This window comes from Canis lupus, chromosome 11 (assembly GCF_048164855.1).
Source record: "Canis lupus baileyi chromosome 11, mCanLup2.hap1, whole genome shotgun sequence".
Taxonomy (NCBI): domain Eukaryota; kingdom Metazoa; phylum Chordata; class Mammalia; order Carnivora; family Canidae; genus Canis; species Canis lupus.
In genome coordinates, this window is record NC_132848.1 from 7,083,665 (window position 1) to 7,102,576 (window position 18,912).

The 18,912-nt window shown below is 38.8% G+C and overlaps 1 protein-coding gene across 2 annotated transcripts in view; it reads right to left on the bottom strand.

The window, feature by feature from the left end:
* TAFA2 (TAFA chemokine like family member 2) overlaps window positions 1–18,912 on the bottom strand; it is a 448,599-nt gene that overhangs the window by 30,913 nt on the left and 398,774 nt on the right. For both annotated transcript variants that reach the window (XM_072843042.1, XM_072843041.1), the window contains exons 3-4: window positions 7,374–7,526; window positions 6,137–6,261 (exon numbers count right to left, since the gene is read on the bottom strand). In XM_072843042.1, the coding sequence (XP_072699143.1) occupies window positions 6,137–6,261; window positions 7,374–7,526 (278 nt within the window). The remainder of the gene's footprint in view (window positions 1–6,136; window positions 6,262–7,373; window positions 7,527–18,912) is intronic.

The following is an 18,912-nucleotide window of genomic DNA, read 5'->3' on the forward strand; positions in this document are numbered from 1 at the left end:
GCCAAGCTGTGCCGGCCTTACCTACAGAGAATGACTGACTGTCATGGTAAATCTGGGAATTTGCGAAGGAAGCAAGAGAAAGCTCCTACATGCTGTTAGTATATCTGCTCTATGAGGGCAGGGATCCCCATCTGGGATTTTCTCCACATTGTGTTGCGGAACCTAGAATAGCACCTCATAACAACAGTTGATAAACACTTGTTGAATGAATGCCCACAGTATTGGCAGTCTTTCCTATGAAATCTAGATTTTATAAGATGATAACATTTTTTGATCCCAAAACCTTGAATAAAAAATATTTAAAATGTAAAAAGCGAATTGGTTTGAAAATTGTCTAAACAAGAGTTTGTATCTCTGCTAATTAGTGGAGGCAGCCAGCTACCACTCCCTAAGGTATTGGTGGTCAAAATGCATGTTGTAACATGTTGGCAGGTCATAAAATCAATTTATGAGGCTAAGATAGGTAAGAAGGAAGGAAATAAGACAAAAAACTTAGAACCTTAATTTTAGTGTGGGCTATAGGAGTGTGAGTGTGTGTGTACACTGGATCATACTGGAAGATCTATTTCCTACTGTAGGTGCCGTCAAAATAATTGGAAAACAAGGGCCCTAAAGGTCACCATACTCTGTGCTGTGGACCAGGATGCAATTTAGGACCTGAGCAGAGGTGAGATGAAGACAAATGAACGGTGAATGTGTCTGTTAAGAAAGGGCTGATGAGGAAAGAACTACACTATTCCAAGTCTGTGATTAAATTTGCAAGGCAAGAGAGAGCACTGTGTTTGAAGAATTCACACAAATCGCACCATCTTAAGGTGAGGAAGTGAATCTTTTCCCCCTTGCTCTGTGTGTGTGTGTTACCTTGGGGCAGGAACAGTGCCCCTGGACAGTTTTCCGAGCACCCCCAGCCCCTCCCCACCAAAAAAACCAGAACAGTTACTGAGTCTTGGGTATAAAATCCAGCAGCATCTGGAAGAAGAGGACTTGAGGCTTTAATCAGCAAAGAAAAAAAAAAAATCAGCAAAGCATCCTAAGATGCTGTTTCTTTTCTCCCTTACAGGGAACGGATTAAAACCCCAAGTACTTATCTATCTTCTGAGATTAGCCACTTATTAGTGTCACATAAATTTAGCTGGAAAGGAAGTCAGAAATGTCTTTGGCACGTGGAACCAAAAAATAAATCCTGGTTAGAGGAACTCGAAATTGAATCTAACTCAGTACCCTCATTTATTTTGCAGATGAGGAGGCTGAACTAAAGGCTTCTACTACCCCATTATTATAACAACGTTACTTTTATATTTATCCATGATTCCAATATTTATTGTCAGTGGACTGCATATGGATAACAAGAATAGTGCAACTGTACACTATCCATTCCCCCCCTCAACGGCATACTCCTGGTTGGCAGAGACCATACCATACATCTCATTAGTGTATACTCTCATTAGTGCCTGCTGTGGTTTGGGAAATTAAATAAGATAATACCTGCAATACACTTAGAATGCCTCATACTCTGGAAGGGCTAAGTAAATGCCTTCATCTATGCTTTTGTTGCTTTGACTGAAATAACAGCATTATTATTATTACAGGATGTTTATGCCTGGGAAATTCTTAATATCTGTTGATTTTCTTTGCGTTATACGCCAAAATAGATCATAATTGATGCACTTAAAATCCACATATATTTGAAGAGACATTAAAAAACTAGAGTTCTTATCTGCTTAAGGCACTTTAGTTAGTAAAGATGAAAGAATTCCAATTAGTTAAAAATTACTCAGAAAATATTTTAAGTATATGAAAAGTAAATAGGCCTGGGATTTGTGATTCAGAAAGAGATCTCTAATGAAAATACAAAATCTTGCACACGATGAAGGTCACCTTTCTTTAGCTAAGAATCACACTTTTTTTTTTTTTTTTTTAAGAATCACACTTAAGAGCTGCGCGACCGTTGACGTTTAGAGCCCGTACTCTTGGCCATAGGCTGTGAATTCTAAAATCAAAATGTGACTTCCTTTCGGAGATGTTCCACAGAGAAAGAATAGAAAACATTAAAAGAAACGAAACACAGTCTATTTTTTTTCTGAGGCTCCAACAATGTTATCAAAGATTTTTTTTTCTCAAATTTTACAAGCTCTCCAGCACCTTTCCCCCCCCTGCTACTCCTGTATTATATAATTAGCGTATAATTATGTGCTCTTTCACACTGGAAAGACTATTCTTTTATTAATGACTCTTTGAAAAGTTCTTTATTATTTATCTTTGAAAGTGAGTTTGAAATCAAAAGGCTCTCATGGCTTTTCCTTCCTTTCTTTTTAATTTAGGAGTTCTTAAAAGTAATACAATAGATATACAATAGATAATTACAGAGGTCACAGGCAGTCGTAAGTTTCCACCTTTAAGGTAAGAAATAGGGTTCAGGAAACCAGTGATGCGTCCTCCTTTCTCTCCAGACTAAACATTTGGGGTAATGAAGAACATGTATGCAAAATATTGATGTTCCAACAAGGGTTGTCTATTCTTGGCCTTTTCTCCCTTGTTGGGACGTACAGAAAATGGGTCAGAAGCAGCAGCTACCTGAATATAGTACAAAGACAGAAAAGGGGGATATAATTCACATTTATAGTAGGGAGTACAATGTAAGCTCCAAATTAGTCTTAAATGAGAAATTCACCCAGCCCATGATCTGTAGTCAGTTCTGGAAAGTACCACCCCATCTCTGCTGAGGCTAAGCAAATCTCATTGCTGGTTTTGGCTGACTGCTCTTTTTTCCTAACATTCGGCTAACCAGAGCACTCCAGATTGAATATGGGCAATTAAAAGGAAGGGTGTACATTATTGCAAATTTTAATCATTTCTCGGGCTGTTCTGCTTGCAGTGATAATCCCACAAGACCAACATATCTTGTGTAAGAGACTCAAATGGCTTTTGGCTGCAAGCAGCTCTTGGGTTACTTTGTAACCTATGCATGCTTACCTTCTGGACTTTTCTCATTTGTGGCTGGGGCCTGCCAATCATGGCTTCAGGGCTGCGTGGCTCCCCACAGCCATAGCTGTCATTTAAGACCAGCAAATGAACAAGAAGGCCAATGAATCAAATAATGATCGGAATCCTTCTCAGTTACACGGCTGCTAGTTATCTACGGCAGGGACTACCTCTGTCCAACACTTGCACTGCGTGCAAAGTAATACTGTGCCAGAGCTATCTGAAAAAATTGTATCTCCTATACTTTTTGTACTATTTCCAGGGAAATAGCAGAACAGTAATAACCTGATGACTTGGAAACTTTTTTTTGAGGCTTCAGGGAAATTTACCCAAATTGTCTTGTAAGCCAAAAAACATTCAAAATTGCACATCATTTTGCCTAGCCATTCGGAATACCATGATAGCCCTTTAGCTGGAAATGTTTACATAGCTTCATGCTCACCAGAAATCATTTTCTTGTGAAGAAAAACAAAAGATAATAATTTACTTTGATTGCTCTCAAAAATCCATCTTTCAGGATCAGTGTTTTACATATGATGATTTTTCCTTTTTATTTTTTTTGGGGGGGGGAGTTGGTGCCCAAACCAGGGAATAAATATTTTGCCTTTTTAAATGAAAATCAGAGACTTAAGAGTTGGAAGGAATCTTAGAAGTGATTTAAGAAACATCTCCAGTTGGGACGCCTGGGTGGCTCAGTGGTTGAGCGTCTGCCTTCAGCTCAGGGTGTGATCGAGTCCCACTTGGGATCGAGTCCACTTGGGGCGCTTCCTGCATGGAGCCTGTTTCTCTCTCTGCCTCTCTCTCTCTTTCCATCTTTTATGAATAAATAAAATCTTAGAACAAACAAACAAACAAACATCTCCAGTTGCATGAGTCCTCTACAGTATCTTCAGTAGGGTTCTTCTTCAGGGCAAGAGAGATGAAATAAAAATAGGAAGTACAACCCACTATATGTGACCTAACACCTTATAACTAATAAAACACCCTGAAGGATCTAGATATAGTCTTCCTCACTCCCAAGTTCTCAGCCTCTCATACATCTTGTTTGATTACATGATGAAAACCGGTTAAATATGAAGAATTACAGAGGCTGAACTTTGGACCGCTGAGAATATGGCACAGCAGGGAGTGAAGCGGCACTTCTCAATTTACTATGGGAATTTAGGTCACATGGTCTTGACCTTTTCATTTCAATGATCCAGAAAGTTAACGATAATTTTAAAGGTCTACCTAATATGAATGGAAGGATAGGAAACTTTCCTCACTATTACTTAAGAATAAGTTAAATTATCTAGTTTAAACTACAGGTGAAGAGAGTAGGTTCTGGAATGGGAGGGCTTGGTTTGAACCCTGGCTTCCCTGTTCATTAGCTGTATGACCTTGGGAAGTCACTGAAGGTTTTGAAACTTTGGTTTACTCATCTGTAAAAAGGAGATAATATTATTATCTTCCTCACTGGGCTGTTAAGAGGATTAAATGAGCTCATTCACATGAAGTACTTTGTTCGGTTTATGGCATATGTTTTAAGTATCCAATAAATGTTAGCTTCCTCATGTCCACTGAAGTAATAAAAAAAAAAAAAAAAAAAACAGCTTGGTCATAGAGTGCTACTTTTTTTTTTTTTTAATTTGTCTCAGGATCTCAAATCTTCAGTGAAGTTCCATGAGTACTATTTTGGACTAAGAACTAATAGTGTTAGGCAGGAAATATTTTCATGCTATGAATAACTTGTAAGGAAATTTTATATTGCCAGGATGTTTTTAACAAATCAATATGGTTTATATCATGTGCTAACTGACTGAATAATACAGTTATTCTAATTAACTGATCATGTACTCCCTAGATTTTAGAAAAGTATGTCAACATTTAGCCAACAAATAGAGTCATGAATAATTTGACAAATACAAAGTTATTATTTATGCTATTAGAAACTTAAGTTACTCCTGTTACTTACTTTTGTGTGTTACTTTAGTTCAGCCAATGAACTAAACATGTTATTCAACAGATTGAATTATTTGATGAGATTTAAAAATAATCCACTTGAATATGTCCAGATAAGGTCATTTTTTTAAACTGCTATAATTAAACAAAATGGTAAATTAACCAGTCTCTAGTTTTATGTTACTTTTTATAAAGCATCAATTTATAATTCTGTTCTAGTCCCCAATTATCCAATTCTTTTAATTTATTTTTTTTAACATTTTAAAAATTTAAATTCAATTTAGATCACACCCAGCATAACAGCCAGTGCTCAACCCATCAGGTGCCCTCCTCAGTGCCCATCACCGAGTCACCGAATCCCCCCATCTACCTCCCTTTCTGCAACCCTTTGTTCGTTTCCCAGAGTTAGGAGTCTCATGGTTTGTCTCCCTCTCTAATTTTTCCCAATTATCCAATTCTAATCAATAGACTGCATTCCCCTCAAAGCAAATAGCAAAACAAGACAGAACTTTCACTTGCCGATTCTACAAAAAATTTAAATTCTTCTCGTCCAGAATATCCATGGAGCTAATTAGGAAATCAAAGAGTAAAGCTAACCATTTTCCACTTCTCTCCCATGCCCCTGAAGTCAATCACCGGATGCTGAAATATATCATTGTCTGAAGACTCTTCTTTTCATATTGACCCTGAGATTTACAAAGTCCTCTCAGCAACTCATTACAAAGTTAACCATTAGAAACCCATTTACTGACTCAGAAATCAGGGAGATTGAAATAATGACTTTCATAAAAATGAAAGACTCTTAGTTGGGAAATTGTATTGAGTCATATACAAAATAAATTCTCCCCCTCCACTAGAATGTATTCAAGTTACCCTCCATGAGAAGAATAAGGGGTTGGGGTCAACTTCTCAGCATTTAACATACATCCTTGGGGTGGGGGGTTCACATTACTGGCAGTATCTCATTAAGGAACGCACAACATTAATTTATTAAATAACAGGACAGCTGATGGCAATCCATAGAATATGCTCTTCTGAGTAAAAGTAAAATGTGCTGTGAAAAAAATGAATTAGGAAGAAAATGGGCAGTGGTGGGGAGAGTGTAGTATGGAGAACAGTACTCTTCATTCTCCAACCATCACTTCCTGATGTACATGCCCATGCTCTCTAAGTTCAGAGACCTCCTGTTTTCCCAAGCTGGCCGTCCACTTACCCTGGTTGTTTTCACTTTATTTCCAGAGGAACAGCTCCATCCTTTCCGGTCTGGGAGAACTTTACACTCCTCTCCCTCAAGACATGGCTGCATATGGCACCACCATTTCTGTTCCACTATTGAAGCTACAGGAGATTTAAAAAAAAAATCCATTCAGTGTTTTTCTATTTGAGCTTGTTAATTCCCTGGGTGCACACTGGAAGAGGAACAAAGGGCACCGATTTTTCCCACCACTGGGTAGACTGGGTTTGGAAGCATGCTTCTCTTTTTTATCCAAAGGGGCTAAATCTTTCTAGATTTTCTGACTAAAAGGATTTTTATTTTATATTTTAGTATATTGTTGTAAGGACACCCAACACGAGCTCTAGCCTCTTAACAAATAGTATTGTTAATTAGAGGCACATGTGGAAGGATTTTTCATGTGAACATACAGGCTTCATGAAAACTAACAGATTGGAAAGAAACTTATATAGACATATGCATGCACTGATTTACCTAAACATATAAAAAATGAACCTATTACCAGTTTAGAGTCAATATTTTAGAATCAATGTAATGCTTCCCACAAGTAGGCTAAAATTAGGAGGATATTAGAATTAATGTAATTTTTTTTATTGTGGGCAGTAACCACCATCACAAGGAATGAACCATGCTAATACGAGTCCTTAAATTATTATTTATGGTAACAGTAATTGAATAGACCCATACAAAGATGTATGTCCTATTGTAATTAGGTGAACCCTCCAATAAAGTAATTAATATTTTGATGGATCTCCATAAAAATCAATATTTCATGTGAATTCACTATACAACTACAAATTCTCTCATTTGTAAGGTGCTTAATTTTTTTCATTCTTAAGAACCATCTGTGTGTTTAGGTAACCATACTATTTAATCCACTATTTTCATCTCTCCTTTCCCAATTAATTTACATACACATGCCCTCCCCTGGCAAATCAGTATTTCATGGTATCAAGGAAAGAAGCACATGGACTTGTTGGAACCTCATTGTAATGCCTATTGTTACAAAACTGCATGAGGTCTTAGACCTCCTTCCAAAGGACTTTGGAAGGAGGTTTCAGAATGCAGCCCCCCACCCCCGACTAATCTCTCATCAACCACAGGATTATGGCATGGTCCCTTAAGCATTGACCACAGTCAACAACATGATAGTGGAATTCCAATTCTAACCCATCCTCAGCTACATGACCACCATGAGCAATGGAAGAAGTCATACCATCCACACAAGATGGAGCAGCTCGTGTGGTGCCTGCCACCTGCCCCGGGAAGCAGGAGCACTTGACCGTCTGTGACCGCTCTTCTATCTTGTTCTTATTACAGCATCTGTGGAGTGCCACCACCTCGCAAGTGCCCGTTTTGACATGATGAGCTGCACAAACAAAAAGATGAGATGAGACAACATAGAGAAAGCTTTGGGTTCTCCCCACCTCTTTAATTAGAAGTACATTAAATATAGCGCTATAAGGGATCCACCATGCGTGAAACTAGAAATACAATGATGCTGACTCCATGATGCAGATTGGATTTCTTTTCTAAATGTGCAAGGACCATTTCTGTCAGTAAATGCTTGGTGAAGCAAGAACAATTAGTGACCGGATGAGAATGAGCTGTTAGAACAGTGTGAAATAGAGAAACAATATGTGGTGCCATCAAAACCATACTTATTTGCATATGACTTTTTTTGTCCAACATGTTAAAGAAAGGTGGCCCCCTTGACAAGGTGTCCAGCAATGGCGCCAAGAGCAGACCTAGTCTGCTAGGTGGGCTTGGGGAGGGCTAAGGTTCTGTTGTTCTTTTAGGGGTGACTACAAAGGCCAGACAGGGAACCCCTTTTCAGGAAACAAGGAGGCAACCCACAGCACTCCACCCATTCCCATTCCATTCCCTGGGAATAACTAATGGAGAATTCTTGAAAGTGCTGCCATTTTCCTGAAAGTCCCAGCCAGTTGCAGTCCCGAAAACCATTTCTTTCTGTTTGGCCTGAGGGAGCAACTGCCACCAATAGCAACAACTGGAGCCAGAGTGAGGATGGACTTCCATCTAGCCTGGGAGCCCCATGCAATAAGCTGTGAGGCTCCCCCACCAAGCCTGTTAACCTGGCAGTAAGTTTCCTGAATGGTTTAGGTGCTTGAGATTTGTGGCCCTCACTTATCACATTACAATAGGGTTCTACTTTGCCTTCTCTCTCTTTTTTTTTTTTTTTTTGGTAGCGTTTCATCTTCAAAGTATTAACCCTACTGTGAAATGAAAAAGCCAAAGTCTTATCTGCTAAAATAAAAAGTTTAAAATCAAACATCTGTTAAAACACTATGCTTTCAGCAATTAAAAAAAAAATCTAAAAACCAAGATCTGAAGTTGTTTAATGTTACAAACATATCGAGGTCCCTTTTGTAAATGAGATCAGTAGATCACGTATTTATATTAATCTTCCCCTTGGGGATGATGAGTATCACTATGCAGTAACTCAGGTTAGAGAGCTTGCTTGGATTTTTCTTATAAGAGAGAACAACTCACACATATTGTCCATCCCTCCATATGAGGTCAAGAAACTATGTCATATGACATACGGCTTTGACATATGATCCTCAAAAGAACTTTCAATAAGCAGCCAGCATTTCCAATGCCACAAAGACTTTCCTGCCACTGTAGATACAAATGGGGATTTCTCTGTTTGATTTGAACATGAGGCTATTCTGTGAAAGTTCAAAACTTGAGAGCCAGACTTTTTTCCTCTTGTGCTCTAGAAAATATTTTCTTAGCTAACGATGATTCAGTTTGGTTTAATTTACTGAATGCTCCACATTATGTCATACAAGTCGATGTGCTGACTTTCAGTACTGCATTTAATCACGTTTTAATTGAGTCAATGCCACACATCAGGTATGGTTCTGAGTACTGAGGATGTAACAGTGCAAAGAAGGGACACAGAGCCTGCCCTCAGAGAGCTCATATTCCTGTGTAGGAAAAAAAATTATAAATACCTGTTAAGGAGTAAGGCAATACTAGTTTTTTAGCCTCCTTGAAGGAACTGCAGTAAATTAAGGTGAGAGTAATCAAACAGGCAGGGAAAGTGTATTTTTGTGACTGTCGAAGAGGACCTCTGTGAGGTAACTGAATGTGACCTGAGTGATGAGAAGGAAACACCCATTATGAGGATATGAGAAAGGGAAGAGCATGACAAAGAGAAGGAGCAGGAAAGGACAGGGAACCGAAACGAGGATATGTGCGGTGTGTTTCCAGGACAGCGAGATCACAAGCGTGGCCACAGTGTGACTGAACAATTGAGAGGTCTAAGGAACTGTGTCAGAAATGTGGGAAGATGGAGCAGGGGCTGGTATGCTATAATAAAGGGACTGGATTTTACTCTTGTCACAAGGGAAACACTCTGGGTGGATACGGTATCATCTCATTAAATGCTTTAGAAGTTTGCTCAGCCTGTTCTTTAAAGACTGGATTAAAAAAAATAAAGAATGGATTGAAGAAACCAGAGTAGGATGAGAGAGACCAGTTATGAAGACGTTGCAAGAGCCCAGGGGATAAAGGGCTCACAGCAGCAGAGTTGGGGAGAAGTAGCAGATTAGGAGCATTCCCCTGTAGAGCTGGTTTGAACATGAGTTCTGGGGGAGGAAGGAATTAGGATTACTCCTCAGCTTGTCCTGAGCAACTGGAAGAAGCTGGTGCTTCTGTTAGCCAGAGGGGAGGTGGGTGGAGGTGCGGATAAAATAGGTGAAGAGCACATTGATCATGATGAGCACTGAGTAATGTGTAGAACTTATTATATTGTCCATCTGGAATTATAGCACTGTTAATTGTACAAGAACTCACGTGTGTGTGTGTATAGAGGAGGCCTGGGAACAGGGCGTTTGACAAAAGCTAGGTTGGGATAAAATATCAGTCGTTCTGTGTTGTCAGTGTTCAATTTGAGACTATTATAAGGAACCCGAGCAGAGATGTAATTCAGGCAGCGACATTTATGAAGTGGAGTTTAGGGAAGAGATTTGGGCTGCAGATACACACGTCAGAAATCTAGACTGATAGGTGATATGTAAAGCCACATACTAAAGCAAATTACCATGGAGAGCTTGCCAATAGAGAAGAAGGAAAAGAATCATCCAGAACCTCAATCTGAAATGGAGGAAATAGCAATAGAGACTGGCAAGGCCCAATAGGTGAGTTAAGATAAAAAAGAACATGAGATGAAAACATGGAAAACGAAAGAACAAAATGTCTCAAGAAGGAAGGATCAATCAGCTGTGTCAAGTGCTACTGGAAGGTTTAATAAATGGAGAGAAATCACTCTGCATTAAAAAAGTAACATCATACATTACTTAAGAGCCTTTAATACCAAGTACCTGGGTTCAAATTTGAGCTCCTCCTAACAGCTGTGTGACCTTGGGCAAGTTATTCAGTATTTCTAAGTAGCATTTTTTTCCTTTCTAAAAGGGGGACACTGAGGTGTCCGGGTGGCTAAGTCAGTTAAGTGTCCGCCTTCAGCTCAGGTCATGATCCCAGGGTCCTGGGACTGAGCCCCACATTGGGCTCCCTGCTCAGCCAGGAGTCCGCTTCTCCCTCTCCCTCTGCTGCTCCCCCTGCTTGTGCTCTCTCCCCTCCTCTATCAATAAAATCTTTTAAAAAAATAAAATTAAGATATTGATAGCATCATCTTTACATCTTTAGAGGGTTGGTTTAAGGATGAAATGAGTTAATGGGTATAAAGTCTTTAGAGCACTGCCTGCCTCATAGTAGGCCGTCTGTGTTAGCCACTGTTAGCATTTGATTGCAGTAAAAATCATTTCAGGGGCATGATGAAAATAAAAGCATGATTAAGGTATGTTTACTGGAGAATGGGGTGTAAAACTGTGCAATTATACAAATTTCTTCCAAGAAGCTTTTCTGTTAAGGGAAGAAGGAAGTGAGCAACAGCCAGAATGAAGCATGGTGTCAAGGGAATCTTTTTTAACGAATGCCACAAAGGCATGCTCGCTTGCTGGAATGATCTAGTAGAGAAATACACAATACAGGGAAGAAAATGGGTAATTACAGAACAGTGTTCTTGAGAAGGAAAAAGAATTGAGATTCAGGGCACTTGGGGGGTTGACAATAAATTGATGCAGAAAAACTGAATCCATTTTAACAAGGGTGAAAGTGGGATGTGTAGCTACAGAGGCAGGTAGGTGTGAGTGGATTCGGTGGTGGGGAGATGACATAGCTTCTTATCTGATTTCACCTAATTTTCCTATGAAATATGAGAGATGTTTGAAAAGAAAAAAGAGGATATAAAATACATAGCTCAGAAAGAGGCCGAGTAAATTTACTGGGAAGGAGTAGTAGGATGGCCCGCAGGGATTGGCTGGTGCATGCTGCAAACTGCAGAGGACACAGCAGGACGGAAGAAGGTGTGGGACTTCAGAGGAGAATGGAGATGAACATCTCTGTGGTGTTCACTTGGGATGCTTGAGCTTCTGCTAGTGATAGAGGGGAAGAAAGATGTAGGGCATGAGGTCAGTCCAACAAGCGCTTGGATGGAAACCAGGCTGGAGAGAAGGGATTATTAGGGCCACTTCAGAGAGTGATGATGTTCAGCCCAGCGCTGAACTGAGACAGCCCTGGGGATAGCCCAAGAGGGTGAGGGCTCTCTTCTCTTCCATAAGGACGACAGTGTCCAGGAGTGCACGGTCACACTCCACTGACCTCTCCCCTGGGAGGGAAGGCATGATTTCAGCACCCACAAAGGCCATTTTACTATTTGTTATAAGTTGATTTTATCATGCATCGGGAAGGAATGGACAGGCAAAAACTCTGCATCTGGTTTTCCCTTCCCAATGCCAATAACAAAATCCATTTCTACCTCTCCTGACAAGTAGAAAAGGATAAAGTAGTTGTGGTAGTCATTAGTAAACATTAGTGCTGGTTGCCAAATACTTCTGGCTCCCTCCCTTCTGGATACATGGTAATACTGTACTTCTCCACCTCATTAGGCTGAGATGTGGTGATGTGACTTGCTTTGGCCCAATGAAATGAAAGCTAAGGTAACAGAAGTCACTTATTAGCAAAAGCAGAGGCTATCAATCTGGGTGGCCGCGTTAAGAACTGGTATGTAATTCACCACCAGTTTTTTACCAGCCCAAGCAACCAAATGTGTTCTTAAGAGTGGAAACTATATTGACCTAAGTCTCCAAGTGAAGAGACATGAAGCAGAGTTCCCACCAACCACGACGGACCTACAGGTGAGGAACAAGCCTTAAGCTGTTACGGTCTCTAAAATTTTGAGGTGGTTTTTGTTGCTGCTTTAACCCACCCTGAGGATGTAGTAGTACTTTCTCCTACTTTCTAGATTGTTGACTAGGATATATATATTTTTTTTCCAAATGCATTAGTTGGAGGATAAGTCAGTGAAGCATGATATCTCAAAATATATCATTCTAGCTTATGTGAGTCAATGCAAAATGGATATTTAAAGGCAAATGTGTATATATGATATAATTTAAAGGACTGAGAAGAATTGACCTACAATTGGATCATTACATTGGCTGTTTGGTATGTGAGGACTTTGGTGAAGAAAGTATGCTCTCCTGCTTGAGGAGAAAGGAAGTTAAAACATGCCCATATGGTATAATGAAGAGGAGGATACAGCAGGTGCTGCACTGGCAATACTGACAGACATGTCTTCCCCTTCAGAGAACGTGGTACTAAATGTGAGGAGATCAATAATAATGCTGACCAGGAGGAGCAAGCCTGACAGACACAGGCTTTGCTGCCTTGACCTTTCTCTTCATTGAAGAAAGAAAAGAAAATGTACAGACATAAGGTTGAGATCCCTAGTGAAAACTGGGACTTAGTGTAAAAAAAAAAACAAACTCAGCTTCTATTCTTCTTATTAAAATTGAAGTTGTAAAGCTTTTTGGTGGAGAAATGAGAGAGGGATAATTAACCTTTTAAAATGGAACAGATGATAGGTTAAGTGGATGGATGGGTAATATACTCAAAGAGTTTGAAGGCATGGGTAGGAAGAGTATGGACTTCAGTATGTTTTGATGCAGGCCAAGTGAAACAAGATGCCTCAAAACAGGGAAATGAATCTCCTAGCAGAATTTAGTTCCCCTAAGCACGACATGTGTATACATAATGTATAGTTTTCTTATTTGTCTATGTATCTTAACTTCTTACGATAACCAGATTCTTGGAGACAAAGACTAATTTTTCATGTAAACTGTCGGCATGTGGTATGTGTTTAATAAATGGTAAACAAGCAATTTAAGAAGGTAAAGCTAATTCCTGTGGTTTTCCTTTAAAAGGTTAATGAGACTTTAGGAAATTCCAGCAGTTACTAGAATTCTCTACACAGATTCAGACAGAGCTCATGATAAACTAACCTAATCAAATATTAGGGCTTTCCAAATTAACAAAATAGGCTTCACAGACAGTTAATATCATATTAAAATGATGCAAGACCCCCTGGAGAAGATTTAAATGAAAAAAGAACAAACAATTTCCTTCATGTCACAATTCCCAAGTCACAAACAAACACCGCCTTTCTTCTATTCTGCTATTTTTTTCATCCCTGATGTGATGCATAACACCAAGTGTTGCCTCTTACATTTTCATGAAAGGACACTAGATACACATAGGTTTAATTCTTATGAAAACAGAGATACCAGGTCTTACCCGTATCTCGTTGCTGCCTTCCAGAGTTATTGCCCTATGTCTTACTTCTAGGGCTAATGATCCCTAGAGTGCCCCCAGACACATGGCCTTAAGACTGCCTCTAAACCATGTCTCAAGATTTCTGAAAGTGTTCTAAAGCTATCATGACTGGTATACTCTGGCATGAGGTCCTATAAAGCATTTTAGCAAAACGTTTGTTGTTTTCAACTGCTTTTTAATGTAGTGAAAGGACCTTCTCCAGAGGGGGAAAACAAATCTAAATTAACACCATTTGGTTGGTACGCGTGCATAGATTTTTAAAAATTATATGCCCACTATATATGTATATGCATGTTTATACATGGGTTAATATGATCACATTTGATTCATCACCTATAAACCAACTATAAATACATAGGTATGAAAATGTGGTACACAGTAGAACAATATTTATGCAAATCATTTCACCTTGAGTAGTGGTTTGCTGGCCTTGGGTTAATAAGAGCACAAAGCTATGCATATCACATTCTATACATATGAATCATTCATTCACTCTGGAAACAATGTATAAAATAATGATAAATGCTACCACTTATTGACTATTCACTGTATGGCAAGCCTCTGAAACTGCTCTTAAATTGTATAGCGTTACTTAAATATTAATTCTCTTTGTTTTTAATATTAATGTAATTAGTGAATGCAAAATGATGGAACATATATAAGTTACAAAGATGTAGCTGCTAGGGAAAATTACATTTTCTAGAAGTTCTCATTTCATATTTCAAAAAAATCTATATATGTATACATAATTGACATGAGATGCGTGTAAAAAATATTTGACACTTAAACTACAGAAGAGTGTAAATTTAGCATCAAGTTGTGAATTTGTTCCTACTTGGTATTCTGTGCATTAGATTTCAGTTCTTATTTGTATTCTGATTTGTCTCATTGATTCTAAAATTTTGTTTGTCTCCATACACTTCTATTTAATAGTTTTACCCAGCTTGACTAGCTCCCCAGAGAGTCTGCATTACACCTTCTAAGCAGAAATAAAGCATCACCTACATGCACCAATAGACATCTGAAATGCAAGCTAGTTAGTGGATTTAGGTTGCTGTAAATCACTTTGAATGGAGAAAAATGTGCTGAAACAAAAACTTTTTGAGACAGCTAATTTCTCACTTTAATTCATTAGAATGAGAAAATAGGGCACATTTTTAGACTTTCATGCTGAAGCAATCTAATTAAAAGAAATGGTTATTTAAAGAGCCCAATGAAATTTCAAAAGTTCCCATAATTTATGAAGTCAAAATGATCAGGGAGGAAATAGCCAAGTGCCGATGACATCTTTACAAAGCCTGTTTTCTTAAACTGCTCCATTTTTATATGAAAGGAATAAAGTCGCTTGGGTGGGGAGTGGGGGACTGTCACTAAAGGATAATAACCCTAATAACGAGTGGTACAGTCTCTATTAACAAGAGCAAGCTCTCAACCAGAAGATGTCCCTTAGTCTATTTTAAGAGAAAGAGGCAGAACAGACAAGATTCACTCTTGAGAGAATTTTAGACTCATTGCCCCTCAGCTCAATCATGAATATCTTCTACATCCTTATTTTAAATGACCATTGATGTTGAAGAAGGCATATCTCACAGAATAGTGGTCTATCAACCATCCAGAACTCCTGCTTGTAATTCCTGCTCTGAAACACAGGAAGTGGACAAGTCAAATCCATCAGTCTGGAAATTTGAAAGTCACAGAATTGCTGCTTGGAATTGGGCCTGTGGCATTAGAAGTCAGGTGACTCATGAAGAGATGTGTATGTGTCTCATGGTGATGGGACTCAGAGGAGGCAGACAGGAGAGGGAACTAAGCACAGATTTGAGATGTCAGAGGTAAGAGAATAGGTGGTCCCACAAGCTGCCCTGATGTTTGCCCTTCCTCATGTCATCCTGAAGTTTTCCTGAATTCCTGAAGCATATTATACAATAGGCGTCAATGAACCTCTTCTTTCCTGAGTTAATTCGATGATGTCTCTGTACTTTGACCCAAAAATGTGTCGACTAGGGTATTTTTCCCCTTTTTAATTAAAGTTGGTATGAACAAAAGCTAATTAGCAGGCAGAGGTAGCTCTGTCACCACTTTTAAGAGCAGGAGACGAATTTCTACCTTCAAAGTAGGATCCAGGAAATGCACAATCCAACAGGCACCCTTTCTCTATTTCCCTCAGAGTGAAAATTGACATTTCAAACGATGACCCTAAGGCCATCTCAAATTACTTGGATGGGAAGATGTCTACTGCACTTTTTAAAGTGTTTCTAGTGTCAAAGGTTTAAAAGCAGATTTTCGGCTTAATCCCAAATTACGTACACACAAGAAATGTGAAGAACCAGAACAGCCCCAATTCCTATAAACTCTAAGAGTTGTGCTGTTCTTTTATGATTAATCATATTCCTATAAGTGTCCCTTGGAGGGAAGGGCAGTGCAGCCTAAGTGCTTCTTGAGGAAAATGACATGGTGAGTGGAAAAAGCAGTAAAAAGAAAGATGGGATATCTGGGCTCTCATGCATGGTTTTCTGTCCCTGAAGAGTGTACAATGGAGTAGGTCATTAAGGTCTTGGGGGTATCTTTCCTCTTCTGCAAAATGAAGAAATCGGACTAGTTTTAGTATTAGAGTTGAAAGTTCCTTCCACTTCTAAAATTCCTGTGAGTTTATGAAGTGATTAGGTTTTATTATAATGGGTACAATATATTATTAGACCTATCAGAAAACGAGCGTCAAAGTAAAAGATTTTGAACTGCTTCAAAGTTATCATAAATTAACTTCATTAAGTCACTGAACTCCATGAGAAACAGAGAGAGGAGTTTATAAAATTTGTAGTTTGAGTATATTTCTTGTCTGTATGAAGTCACAAATCTTAGCTACACAGAAATAATATGCATTATAAAGTCAACCTGCATCCTTATATTGCTTTATGTACAAAGCCATTTGACTACTGTTGATTCCACAAGAGCAATCAAATCCAAAAGGTAACAGAACACAGTGGTTTGGGTGAGGATTCGGATGCCACATGGTCTAGGCTCAAGTCTCAGTTTCAAAAGAGAGTGCCTAACTATTTACCAAGCCTCCTTTTTCTTTTCTTCTGGGTAAACAACTAGATGACATTTTCTACCCTTTTTGGCATGTGACACAGGAAATGGAAGCAGAAGTGAGTTATATTTCTTTAGGCGCAGGCCTATAAAAACCTCTTCCTGTCCAGCCACTCTCCCTCTTTCAGACAAGATGTCGGTGCCATCAGCTTGGATCCCTGAATGAAGATATCAGGGAGAGATCCAGGCCCTGACCCTAACTGGTTTCACATGCATAAGAAATAAGCTGTGGTAAGTCAATGGGATTTAGAGATGTATCTGTTATAATAGCAAGTATTAACTGATATGCAATAACATTCCTACCAATGGACCTAGGAAGAAGTGTGGTATAGTCCAAATTGACATGCTGGGAATTGATACAGTGAATAAAAAGAGCAGTGCTTCCGTCTCAATGTGTTTGTCCCTACGAAATTCAAATAAATGTTAAAAACCCAATGCCCAAGGTGATGGTATAAAGAGGAAGCACCTTTGAAAGGTGATTTAAGTTTACTCCTGAAACGAAAGAGGTCCCTGAGAGCTTGCTCACCTCTTCTGCAAGGTGAGGCTACAACATGAAGTCAGCAGCCTAAAGGTGGGTCCTCACTGTACCCCTGAACTTGGACTTCTAGCCTCTAGAACTGTGATAAATAAATTTCTCTTGTTATAGGCCACCCAGTCTCTGGCATTTTGTTATAGCAGCCCGAATGGACTGATACAGAGAGAATAAAAAAGATATGATCTGAAAAAAATATTTCAACTCTCTATGCTTCAGTTCCCCATCTGTAAAATGATAATTACAATATAATCTACCATAAAGGGTTGTGGTGAGGAACAACTGAATCAACATTCATAATGATGCTTATATTTGATGAGGAATAAATGTTCGGTATAATTATTATGGAGGCTAAGACAACCTTATTTAGACCCTTGAATCTATAGATGTAATGGAGATATCTAAGGGACAATCCTCAATTGGAAAGACTTAAAGAATAATAGAGATAAAATCTTACCTTGCCATTTTACAGAAAAGGAAATTGATGGTTAGAAAACATCTAAAATTTTCACTAGTTCAACGTCACAGAACTAGAGAGTGGAAGATCCATAATTAGAATTCCGTTCTCTTAATTTCTGGTTCAACATCACTTCCATTACCTAACCCCCATATCTCATTCATCACATTCCTCTCATTCTACCTCCATACTGCTCCTTAATTTCCATGCCCTCTGCAACTTCACTTCTACTGACTTAGCTTAAGCATCTTTAGAATCTTTTCCTTGCACAACTATGAGGGTCCTGGACTGGTCTCCCTATTTCCCGTACACACACATAAACACACACATTCTATTATGGTAGCTCTTCCTATAAGATTAAGCCCAGAGGATAAGCCATTCCTGGCTCCTCATTTTTTGTAGAATGAATTCACACTTTTGGCACAGCACAAGCATCCTTCCATCTGCCCATTTCTGACATCTCCAGCCTTAATTTCGTAGGCACTCTTTGTGCATATCTCACTAAGATCCTATAAACTATCTTTAGAATACTATTATATCTTTGCTCAGGCTACCTGTCACTCTTCAATCCTGGCCCCCTTTTTTACCTCCAGGAAACATCTACACCATCTTTCAAATTCAAAACATCACAAAATCTACTCCATGAAGCTGTTATTCAACCCTCAGGTAGACTGAACCACTCTGTCCTCTGATTAACATTTTCATACTTATCCTGTGATACCTGTGGCAGTTTTCTATATTTACTTTTTATATCTCTGTTTCCCTCTACTAAATAGTGAGACCCAAATTCATGATTATTCATCTCTGAATCCCCAGCTTGAGGCACAGTTTGAGATCCATAATAGAAAAATCAATATGCTTGATGAATAAATGAATAAATAAATGGTTTACTATAAGCGTTCTCAAGAGAAAATAAAACAGTAAATTTAATCATTTTCCAAGTCCAGGCTTAGATGAACTTACTAGAAATTGTAA